Here is a 12,850-nt window from a genome sequence, read left to right on the forward strand (position 1 = left end):
TATCTGACACCAACAATGGCCTGGTTGCAGGCCAGGATAAGAAGCCAAAATTACACCAGTGATGAGCCCTGCAGTTAGTGGAGAGATGGAAGATAACCATCTACATTCTTCTCCCTCTGCGAGATCTCACCAGCTCCTGAGAGCATAAAATCAGGTGGGACAAAAGTCTGACACAGCAAGGGTTAGGTGTGTCTCCAAACTTTTAAATGTGGCTCTAGATGGAGTAGTTGGTTGAAGGGAAACTTCTGCCCCAGTCTCTACACTCGGAGCATTAAAATTGATCAAACTCCCATTTGTTTTCCCTACTCCTCCCAGAGCCCACTACCTCCACTTCTCCCTAGCATTCTCTCACTGATTTTACACCCAGTATTCTGTTCCTCTCAGGCCCACCTATTCCCTGGTTTTTCTCACCATAATACCCACTTAGCTCCCTAGCCCTCCCACAGGAGAAGCACTGAGCTGCAAGCCTCCAAATCTGCTAGATGATTTCCAAGGCAGTTGCACTCCCCAGCCCCCATAACTGGCAAGGAGTAATATTGTATACACAGAGTGCAGTTATCAGCAATCAATCCAGATGAGACTGCAGAGGAGAGAAAGATACAAAAAAGAGGATGCTTATTTTCTCTGTGCTTTGGATTCCTTCAGAGGGAATGTTCCAAGAAATTATGGGAGGGGAATTCTAACTGCAGCAGTGTTCTTACCAGCAGATTTTCCCCAAAGTTAATACACTGACATGAAGATATTACAAAACTTAGTTTGACAGCAATGACTAAATTAGATGGCATCAAGTTTATTTGTCCTCTGCCACACACACCTGCAAGTCAACACAACTAAGGTGGCCCAGTCCTAAGGAGATGAACTATGGTAGTATGTGGGGACCAAGAAATGCATTTTAAAAGCTCTGTCAGCACAACACTATTTCCTTTGACAATACAGATGCTCCCAATTAGTGAGTGCCAGCTCATCATTCAAACTAAATTATTGTGGAGAACCTGTATCAGTTTTCATACTAAACACAGTTACAGAAGACTATAGCACACCATATGACAGGGACAAGCTTATCAGCTTTACTGTAATGTACTGCAGAATTCTGGTCAATGGTGCAGAATCTAAACTTCTTCAGGGCTAAACCACAGAAACCTCATAGAAACCAGGAGGTCCCAGGAATTTCAGTTCCACTCAGTATTGAGGATAAAAGCAAATATACCAAGTTTTATCACTGACAAAGGTTAGAAGAAGTCAAAACCGGTCTCCCTGTTTCAGCTCAGAAGAGGGTGTTATGTATTAGCTAGATTCTGTTTCCTTTAACAGACACTGTAACACAGAGGTGCTTCCATTACACAGAATGGATGTACAGACATATTTTAGTACTATCTAAGGTGAGGAGACTAACGACAAGTGATTTTTAATAAGCTTTTGAAAGTTTACAGACCTGAGTGGCATTTCCTTTGCTTATGGCTAACAGTTCTGCATTATAGAGCACATCCAACTCAAACCAGGTAATGAAGGTTTTTACTTTCTTCATTTTGATGAAGCGAGGAGTTGAAAACATAACATTTTAAGTAAAACTTTTCTTATTAAAAAAAACCAAACCAGAAATACAAAATTTTAGCAACGATTGTTCTTTGCATTAATGACCTCATCTCTCAAAAAAAATAATTACCTAAAGAGAAGAATGACTACTTTTTTTCTTACTAATAATGTGGGAGCCTACATTATACATATTTAGTCAATGTGTCCTCTTAAAAGATCTAAGATACTTACGGAGTCCAAACCTTCGGAAAGGCAGCGATTTCTTCTGGTGTATATTCATCTAACCTCTTGGGGACTGCACGTGGCTGAGGAATCTCTTGTAGAAGGTTCTTCTCTATATCTTCTGGAATAACCTGAGACAGGTGAGAATAGTCCTAACTACTTGACTGTTTAACAAACACCACCCTTGCCCACAAAGCCAGACCAAAATTTGTCAATAGTACTGCATTCTTCATGCTAAGTGTTTGACCTAAATACACCAATCTCATACGTCTTGAATCTCTGTGAAATAATATGGAAAACACCCCAACTACATATATATATATATATATATATATAAAAGCAGTGTGATTTTGGTTTTAATGTACTTGCTTATGACATGGGTGCTATTGCTAACACTCCCTCTTCACCTCTATATAACACAAGGATGAAAATGTAACTGCATGGCTACTCACATCTTCGGGGAACAGGTGTAGCCTCTGCATCAGAGTTCTTCTCTGAAGGTTTTTTGGAAGCATTCTATAAACAGCCAGTTTAACAATCTGAGGAAAGGTAACATAGTAATAAATAATCAGGGAGGTTACCCATAACATGAAATAGGTTAATTGTGTTTCCATCTGTCCACACTGTTCATCACTGAAGCTCTTAGTCATCTTTCAGCCTGAGGAATTCTGGCACCACATTCAGAAGGAGCTCTAGACTTAAATTTAAAAAAAAGAAATACTTACTCCTTGTCATATAAACACTTATTTTAAGACTCATGTAGAAAATTTCAGCTTAGAAAGTCAAGAGCTATATTTTGCTTTTTTTGTGGATGACTGCGTATGATCTTCAAAGAATTGAGAAGCTTGTGGTAACTCTGTATTTTATTGCACATTTACATACACACATTGTTTAGGAAAAAAAAAAGTGCTTAAACAAATTTCCCAAGTGGTCCCAGCAACTAGTTTAACAGTGTAATTTGATGTGTTTAAAACACTTTTATAATTAATGCTTTGTACCTTAAGGAAAGCTGACATACCAAAACACTGCATTACAAACTTACTATTTATATTTATAACCCTTGCTATTAGTTCCAGATGAACAATCTCACTTTTAAACGAACGAATAGAATTTCTACATCTACTCTAGATGATGCTCATTGTAAAGTAAACAAATTTCAACAGGATTTTCTCTTGGACTCTAGTAAAGATGCCTTTTATTTAAATACAAATCACATTGTTATGTACTTCATCCAGAAGAGGAACATTTGTAAATGTAAAACAACGCACACAACTGTAGGAGAGAAAAAAGGTTTCATAAAGGACAGCAAAGCACTTAGAGCTAGACCTATGTGCAATTTTGTAAGTAAAATGTTTGCTCCAAGACACGTGGATATAAACTAGCTCCAAATCAAAAAGTACCCAGGCATGTTTAGTGCAGCACCAAGCTCAAGCCAATAAGCCACACTGAAATGCAGGGCACCAAGCACAAAATTCGCAGGCACCTGGATATTTTCCAAACTGTATTGAGCAAAACTACTTATTTTTATAAAATTAACTAAAGGGATTCAACTGAAATTTTAGAGACAGTCACCAAGTTCCCAGGTGGAACCACATTAAGATAAGATTTTCAGGTGTTATGCAGCCAGTACCTGCATAACACCAGCCAGTACCACCATAAATCTGTGGACAAATGCAATAAATCAAGATGGCAGGAGAAATATAGCAGGTCTTGCAGATTAATATACAGTTTTGATACCTTCTCTAATAAAAATTAATAAGCATGTATTAAAAATCAAAGATGAAAATGAATGCTTTTTAGGATAAAAATTATTCATGCTTGTAGAACAAACTATAATTCATTTAGGTCAGTATACTATGTGTTCTGTGACTACAGGTCTTGATAAAAGGTCTGTTCCCATCTATTCTGTAAACCCCCTTTATATACTTGGAAGGCCCACAATAAGCTCTCCCCAGAGTCCTTTCCTCCCTAGGTTTAACAACTCCAACTTTTCCAATCTCTCCTCATAGGAGGGGTGTTCCATCCCTCCCATCATTTCTGTGGTCCTCCTCTGGACCTGCTCCAAGACATCCATGTCTTTCCTGTGCTGGGGGCCCCAGAGCTGGACATGGTGCTCCAGGTGGGGCCTCAGCAGAGTGGAGCCCAGGGGCAGAATCGCCTCCCCCACCCTGCTGGCCACACTACTTTGAAAGCAGCCCAGGATTCTGATTTACTGCAAGGTCATTAGTCCAACTACAGAGCACAAGGCTAAACAGGGAGCCAGGACACAGAAGGTAGTGCTGGAAAAATTCCTTCATCTTAACTTCTGCCTCAAAGACTCTCCTCCAAGCCAAAATAAATCCAAGCCCAGCTACTGGAAAGACCAAACTTAGATCCAACTTCTTGCCCAAAATTCTGCCTACAGCCACAACTCCACTTTCACTGCTGTGGTGTCAAGTCAAAAAAATCAGTAAAGCACAAGCTTAAGTGAAGTTGTACAGATTGCTTTTGCACCTTGAATAAGGCTGTGCCACAGAAAAGGCAGATCCAACCAACAATACTTGCAAAATGTTAAGTAAGGGCTCTTCTGTTACCTGAACATGCTCAAGTTTTACTAAAAACAGACCAACCCTAAATAAAAAAGTATGGAATTGCAAATCTGCTACTGAACTCACACGAAACCCAAACCTGAAAACACACATTAGGACACGTTGTTTCTTTCAGGAATTAACAATAAAACGCCTTTTTTTACATGCCTGTAATACGCTTCTAATAAAAAACAAACCTTACTGCTTTCTATGTCATTATGCTTACTTCAAGCTATTAAAAAAGCAAGAGTTTAATATAACATGAAAGTTAAAAAACCTAGTGATTTCTGTGGAATCTCAGACTGGCAGAGGGCTCTACTCACACACAAATCTCACTGCAACCTTGATCTCATTTTGAAATGAATTAGCACAGTTTAACAGTTTATTCAGTTATTCATGGACTCTCACTGCCTCCTCCCCCACTACTTTATCTTTAGTACTGGCAATGTATAAAATTCCACATCCTCATAAATACTTACTTCTGAAGACCATGACACTTCCTCCATCAGGTAAAGACATCCACCAGAAATCCATCAGAAGTACACAGCCACCCCAGTGTTAGGATTTGGGGATTTTTACACTACTGGGATGCTGTCTGCCCCAGTTTTTTTTGAATTACAGAGCTCCCATTGGCTCTACTTGCAATTGTCATCTTGACTATTGCAATACCTTTTTTTCAGCTTGGCTTATTTATACACTCATAGCATAGACATGCTCTTAATAACACAGTTATATGACATTATTCTTTTAGTTTCCAATTTAAAGGGCTAATTGGAAGGAAATAAATCAGAAGGCAGCTCTATTAAAACTCTTGCACTTTCAGTCCCTTACAACATATTAATACATTTTATGAGTACAAATAAATTAAAATGCATTTATTTGAAACACTGTGAGTCCTAAACATTATAATTTTTGTGACAAACTCTGGCTTATGTGCAACTAGTAGACTATGTCTGGTGGAGACAAGTTCTGAGAAAGATTCTTTGCCAGATAAAACATACTTAAAAGACGGAAATCAACAGAGCAATACCACTCCTAGTACTGAGAAGCACAAAATAATTGGCTGAATTTCCAGAAGAAAGTCTACCCTAACAGCTGAATTAAGTCCAATAATCAACAGGAAGCAACTCTAGAACATGGGAAGGACACAGTGCTCCAGAGAAAACAAAGTGATTAATTACAAGGCATACCAAAATAACCCTAGAAGAATTTCAAGAGATACAGCAGTTACTTGGAGGTACAGTTTGATACCACATCTTCCTTTTACTAGTCCATGGTTTTCAGTTCTGTATACAATATTGTTTTCACCCACACCTTATAAAACACAACACAAAGAACTTTCTACCTCTGACAGTTGTACAAGTAGTACAACTTGTACAAGCAAGAGTGAATTTACTCAATACTGCCATAAAAATCATTTGGTCACAGACAAATTAAACTTCCATGCACATGGATGTCATTTGGCTTTCCACTGCTGCTTTCACTTAACAAAAATGTGGAAGTTTAATGTTTTCTTTAAATTATTAACTTCCTCAAAAATAAGGAATGGATGAAGACTTTTTAATACAAGCAATTATTTTTGTGTACTATGAAGAGAATGACCAAGTCAGCTCCAAGACTTACTCAGATCACCTAGAGGTTTCAAGACAGCATGTTCTCCTCCCCATGCAAAACTAATTTGTGTGCCTACTAATCCAGTCTTTTAAGTTTTGTTCTACTTAATTAAAAAACATTACTCCCCTCTAATAGAAAATGCTACTACTTCTAGTGTTTCAGAACTGACTTCTAGCATGTACATATTATTCTATCAACTATCCCTTACTAATGCAAAGAAAATAAGTTCTCAAATAGCAACAGCAAGATTTAACTGTGCTTTCTGTCTGAGCTTTTCTTCAAAAGACCATTATTAGGCAGATATAATGGCAAGTCTTTACGTGCAAGTAGTTGCTAAAGGGAACTGGAAAAGGGAACTGTTCAAAAGGAAAATTAGAACATTTTAAACCCCTTCACATCAGTGCCAGCAGCTGAACAAACCAAAACCTGGACACCCCTGGAGGCACCCTCCCAGCACATTTCCACTGAGCTACCCTGCTTCACTCAATAATCTTCCCTAGCAGGTAACATTCACTCTGAACAATTATTGCCCATTATTTCTCTGTCACAAGCAATACAGCCTCTGAATACTGCAAAGGTCAATCCTCTCACTGAGCATTTGGTCTTAACCAAATGTAATTTCTTCTTTTTCTTTTCTGGGGTCAAGTTACTCATGCAGCTGAGTTTGCCTACCTTTCACATCACAAATCAAAGAAAAATTTATTGAAAACTTTGTCCTCACAGGATTACTATCTACTTCTGTAGATTAGATCTGACAACATTATTTTGGAGGCATTTAAATGAAAAGTCTTAAGATTTTTCCAGGATTTTTTTTCAAGTAATCTTTGCTCCCTCTCAAATCCGAGATTTAAAACTACATCTTTTAATCTTTCTGTATCAAGTACCTAGAAGTCTAATTTTGAAAGTGCTGATCTCATGCCAATCAGCAGTTTTGCACCTAAATAAAACTTCTTCAAGTTTTATTTAAAAAGTAAAGAAAATCCCAAACCTCTATGCATTCCAAACAACTACACCTCAAATCCAAAGGCTTACCCGTTTCCTTTATTTTCAAAAGATTGTCCTGGCAAAGAAAACACACCAAACCCTATACAATCAGATTATTTTTTTTTGCAACCTCCAATGGAAACTAATGCTGCCTGCCCACTTATATCCTAAGAGATTATTGCTGCCATACAGAATATTAACATCATATTAACCTGAAGAACAGAGTGACTGTTTTGAACTACAGCGACAAAGTCTCATGGTGCACCAAAAGAACACACTTAATAGTTTTGCTTATGGGTGGTCCAAGAAATTACATTCAATCTAAGTCAGAGAAATGTGAACAAGCTCATTTTTTTTTCTTCAATCAGCAGTTCTTAAAAGTAACCCAGCCAAGTTCATTAGACAAGTTCTATTCTCTGCTATTTTGAAGAAGAGCAGACAACTGAAAACAGTAGAAATTTTAGACAGATTCAGAGACACTCCCTCCTCATGTCTCCCAAATGAACTCACAAGTATTTAAGGTAAAAATGTGCTAGACTATGTACTTTTTAAGGTAAAAATGTGCTGGACTATGTACTTTTGCTATCTTTTTGTTAACATACTAATTTTCACCCCTGCATAAACACGAATTTTTCTGAAGTGCTGAAAACCTTGGCAAAACGAATGAGGAACATTAAGTTAAACTCTTAAGTTAAAATCAACTACACAGACTTCTTTCTGCATTCACTGCCTCATATTAACAATGGAAAAAAAAATGCAGTCTTTTTCTAATCTCAGGTACAAAATCATACCTCAGAGATCAGACATATATAATTGGACAGGTGAGGTTTTTTATTCCTTTCAACAAAGAAGAGAAGTCCTGGATACAAACAGTTGCCATAGGAAGCTTCCAAGAACTGTATGGATAAATTCCCAGCAGCTTTATCTGACCTAATAGTTGACACTGCTTTGAGTAGGAATTTGGACTAGAGATTTCCTCAGATTCTCTTCAATCTGAATCATCCTATGGATGATACCACAGTAACCTTGTCTAAATTCTGACAACTATACTTATGGCTTTCAGCCTCCCATGTAAGCATAAACTACAGCATTTTGCATCAAATTACTCATTACAATCTTTTTAACCAGCCATTAGCTGTGAAGCAGGTTTTCCTAAAACACTTTGTATACTAGAAACAAAACTAACAGAAAAATATTTATCTTGAGGATTTGCATGTTTGAATTGAGATATATGTAAATAAGGACAGTGCTAAGCATTCCTGCAGTCCTACTATATACACACACACTCAGGAAGTCTTATATAAACTGAAAATAGTCAAATCCATTGCAAATCTCTATGTAGCACCATGGAAGTTTACAACATCTTTTCCTTGGAAGTAGTCTCTACCATTAATTTACTGCCTTCATTTCTATAACAGCACTATTTCCAAAAGCAATGATGACTCATCCTAATGAACACTACCAGGATAAATTAGCAGGAGGCAGTAAGTCCAAGGGCAGAACTAAGAGCAGTAGCCTCCAGGATGAAAGTAACACTTTAGAAATGAAGATTCAGATGCCAGAGGAAGATACAGCCTGCTTTCTACAATCTTCCTAATTCCACTGGCTTCACAGGAACTGAATTTAATGTGATTAAAACAGAAGGGAAGTGAAATAAAGTGACTTAAAAAGTCTTGATAATAACTATGTGTCATTTAGATTATGATTTGAAGATGCATATGCATGTTACTTAGGCTGATGTTCTCTTTACAGTACTACATTTTTCAGATTTCAAAAGCTAGTTCTAAAAATAAAACCTGCTAATAAAGCATCATCATAATTTCCATTTTTGTCATATCCCAATGCATTTCACACCAATACAATTCAACTAGTAAACAAGTGTTTCCAGCCATAAAAACCCATTACAGCTACACATACAGAACCTATCTTGCCAAATTAATACCCACTACTAATTACGATAAAAACACGTCAGATATTTTTATGAGAGAGCAACTGAATGCTTTATCTCCAATAGAATGACAGAGTTAATTGCTGAAGATTCTCCACCATTGTGTTAAAAAAATAGTGTCTGCTGCTAAATTAGACCAAGACTTGAGCCACATCATCATTTGCTGAGCCTTTGTGCAACATGCTTTGGTTTTTGGCAATGCATTTAATCCTCTTCTGTTTGCAGAGAAATTCATCTATGAGTCTGGCAATAGAAGAGGTCTTTCAGAACAAATGCCAGAAGGTAATTTAGAGAACATCCAAGTCTCATGCCCTAACAAGTTGTGTTACACTGCCTCCCAGTGCTCAGCATCTGCCTGAAGATCAAATGACCCTAATTGAAGAATCCATTTTAGACATGAACTATCAGTAATTCCCAAAGGAATTACAACTATCTTAGAGGCTGTTTGCAAAAGCATTTGTTTTGAAAAATTCTAGACAGAACATTATATGGAAATGTAGGATTTAGTTTCATTTTATTTAAAGTTGTGACAGTAAAAACAGAAACCAGGCAAATTCATATGGTGGACTACTTTTCATTGAGTACTTGCACTTGTATAAGGCAGACTTGGGACAAACCAGGATTTCCAAATAATCGATAAAACCCATGAATTTTACAGCAGACAAAATTTCTCTAGGTAAAGGAAAAAAACTTGAATATTTTTATATAAAGTGACCCAAATGAAAGTATTTCAAAGTCAAAACCAAACATAAATGCCTATTGATCTCTGTGGGTCTTGTATCATGCTCTGAAACATTAGTACTTAGAGAATTCAGTCCTCCAATGCTGTCCATTCAAACCTCTAGAAGTTATTTCACAACTGTGTAAGTCAAAATGTTCGTATCTGGCTCCCTATTTTTTTACTCAGTACAAACACATGAACACTGCATTTCAGAATATACAATAGTCTAACACAGACAGTAAATAGGCTTATGTTCAACATAATCAGCTTCACCATTTCTTTCACAGACCATGAACACACAGTATTTCAGAAAAGATTTTAAAAAATATCATCACTTATAACCTACCATTGAATTTCACTGGGAAAAAGAGGCAGATGCACTTTCTAACGTTTTTAAGATTAGCATTATTCTTGCTGACTCTTAAAAAAGCAGTAGGGTCATTAAGCTCAAACACAGCTTAGCTCAGTCAAACTGGAGGCAGTTCACTTATGAGAAAGGTCAGACCCCTGAAGCTAAAAGGAAGTAAATAAGTGAAAAATTAGTGAAGTAAACAAGTTTGATTTGCTCCTTTGGACAGCATGGAAGAATGACAAAAATACACAACTTACACTCTAACCCTGAAAACATTGTTTACAAAAATGGTGTCACAAGCCAAGCTTCTATGAACCACCAGCAGAATGTTTGTAATTTAACTTTAGATATGCAGGTAATTGATCCCATTTGTTTAGAGGAACTAATTAACTGGAAACTAACTAGTTTCACAAATGAAAGTGAAGAAGGGAAAAACACTTACAGCAGTTGGATCCTTCAAATGGAGCTGAGTTGCTGTCACTTGCTTGAAACCACCAGGATAACTAGAAAACGAAACAAAGGTACAAGATTAATTCTACATGCTCAAGCACGATGTTAACAAAAGTATCACTGCATCTTGAGCAATGGTGTAATGGTACTACAGGCCCTCAAAAAAGGAAGTTGTTCTCATAAGCCCAAAACCTGTATTTTATTTATCTTGTCAACTATCTAATTTCAACACCATTTGTGCTTTTTTGTTTATTCACTTGAGTATGATAAACCTTGTGCTTCACAAACAGATGGATATGTTTTTAAAACTGCTTATTAAATACACCATAAAGCTATAGAATACAACAGAAATAAGATGCAGAACTCTGAAATATTTCCTAATGACCAAGACTCACAACCAGTTTGTGGCTGACATAAGAGACATCCATTTTGAACTGTGTTTATTATTTTCTTGCTACTCTAAATAAATCTTAGCAAGACTTGGCATATCTACAGTAATAAAATTTTAATTTTACTGCAATGGATCCATCTTTCTAAAGCCTATATGACAAGCTGAAGCTGCACTAATTCAGATCTCTGCATAAGCTTTAAATGAATGATAGCATGGAGTAAGAAATCACATGGAAGTCAGGTAATGCTACATTTCATTTTGATTGAATTACATTATTAGGAATCAGCCTAAGTGAAATGAAAATAGTCCCAGCATCATGAAGACATGTCCACTGAGCTGCATGGACTTAAATATTAGTTTTAAGTGTACAGTTCTTTTTACTTATTCAAAACTAACTTAGGTACTTAAGCAAGTGCTTTACATACATTGTTAAGTTTTTAGAGAAAATTTTAGGTCATAGGGGAGATGGAGACAAAAAAAGCACACAATAATTTCCATCACCTTTGAACAAGAATTTCTCAGCAATTCAGCAATTTCAGGATTGCACCATTAGCACTAAAAAATTAGCATTCTCAGTGTAATTTAGTCATCTCTCAATTGGATACATTGTGACACTCAGAGATTATTATGAATTAATATCACTGCTTAAAATAGGAGCACTGAAATGATCATCAACTCCACTGTAAACAAGTTATGTCTACCAGAATAATATATTTTATACTACTGTGTATAACAATGTACTCTACATCACTACAGCTTGAGAGCATTTCATTTTTCAATTGTTTTTCCAAATTTTTTTTCATCCTCTGATTCAATATTTATTCTTAGGTAAATAGGTCCTGGTAGGATAAAATAATTGAAGTTGGTGACTCTACATATATATATATATATATATATATATATATATATATCTATCTTAAATGTGCCAATAGAAATTTCTTCTATTACAGTAAACAGAATGGTTCAGATCATTGGGTCCAGAGGTTAACACAAGACACAACCTCATTCACCAAATCTGTTAACTTATTCAATTGTTCTGACTACTTTTGAGTCAATTATTTCCCTAGCAACATACACTGGGTATAAAAAAAACCAAAACAAACACAACAAGAAAGAAAAGAAAAAGAAAGGAGGAAAAAGGTTTACACCATTTAAAACACCATGACACATGCAAACAAACAAAAACCCCCCCAAAAGTTAAAGTAGTAATTCCCTTTTAAAGCAATATGCTAAAAAAGACTTCAATTATTAAGAAAATATGTCATAAAATTTACCACAAGCTCATTGCCACAAGCTTTATTTACTATAAAGCTTACCCAGTATGTGAAGAATATACTTTCTGTTCCCATTTGTTGCCAGAGAAGGCAATATGTCTTGTATTTATTATGACAACATGATCTCCACAGTCATCTGCAAGGTAGAAGTGGAAGATATTAAAGAAAACCACAGAGGGGATCAATCAAAGTAACAACTATTATGTGTGCAATACATACATAGCAACATATAAATACACCTTCCATAAACCTGAAATTTAAAGATCTCAGCTTTTTGAGTCACACCATCCAAATCAGCATTTAAATACCAACGTTAATTACTATTTTTAGTGCTACCAGGTTAGAAGGCAGGTAAGCAGGTAAAATACCATCAGACCAGATGCCTAAACTATTGCAAATATTCAGCTAAGATTTGGAAATCTGGCTTACAGGCAAATTTCTATTCTATTCAACACATTATGCTGCATATGCACCTGCATTCAAAAAAAAAAAAAAAAACAACAAAACAGGAAAAAAAAAGGTTAGTTCCAGATGATCCTAATTTTTTTTTATTTTACTTTCTCAGAAAAACTGTATCAGTGTTCAATGAAGAACGGAACATTTTGGGTAACTAAAATACTTCTATTAAATAGTTACATTCTCAGGCTAAATATATAAAACAAACAAAAATATTGCATCGAGGGAAGTGGGGTAAAAGCCCTAAAAACACCACCCCCTACAGCTCTGTTGGGAAAAACCCCACAATTTCATCTATTCAATGGAAGCAAATGTTACAGCATATACACATTTAGAGT

General features: G+C 36.1%; 1 protein-coding gene across 1 annotated transcript in view; it reads right to left on the reverse strand.

The window, feature by feature from the left end:
• MRPL13 (mitochondrial ribosomal protein L13) overlaps nucleotides 1–12,850 on the reverse strand; it is a 28,790-nt gene that overhangs the window by 13,031 nt on the left and 2,909 nt on the right. Inside the window, exons 3-6 of the mRNA XM_071421722.1 lie at nucleotides 12,099–12,192; nucleotides 10,384–10,444; nucleotides 2,208–2,294; nucleotides 1,765–1,886 (exon numbers count right to left, since the gene is read on the reverse strand). Of these exons, the coding sequence (XP_071277823.1) occupies nucleotides 1,765–1,886; nucleotides 2,208–2,294; nucleotides 10,384–10,444; nucleotides 12,099–12,192 (364 nt within the window). The remainder of the gene's footprint in view (nucleotides 1–1,764; nucleotides 1,887–2,207; nucleotides 2,295–10,383; nucleotides 10,445–12,098; nucleotides 12,193–12,850) is intronic.

Source organism: Agelaius tricolor, unplaced genomic scaffold (genome assembly GCF_023055355.1).
Source record: "Agelaius tricolor isolate 1412-34295 unplaced genomic scaffold, bAgeTri1.0.p SCAF_2, whole genome shotgun sequence".
NCBI lineage: Eukaryota > Metazoa > Chordata > Aves > Passeriformes > Icteridae > Agelaius > Agelaius tricolor.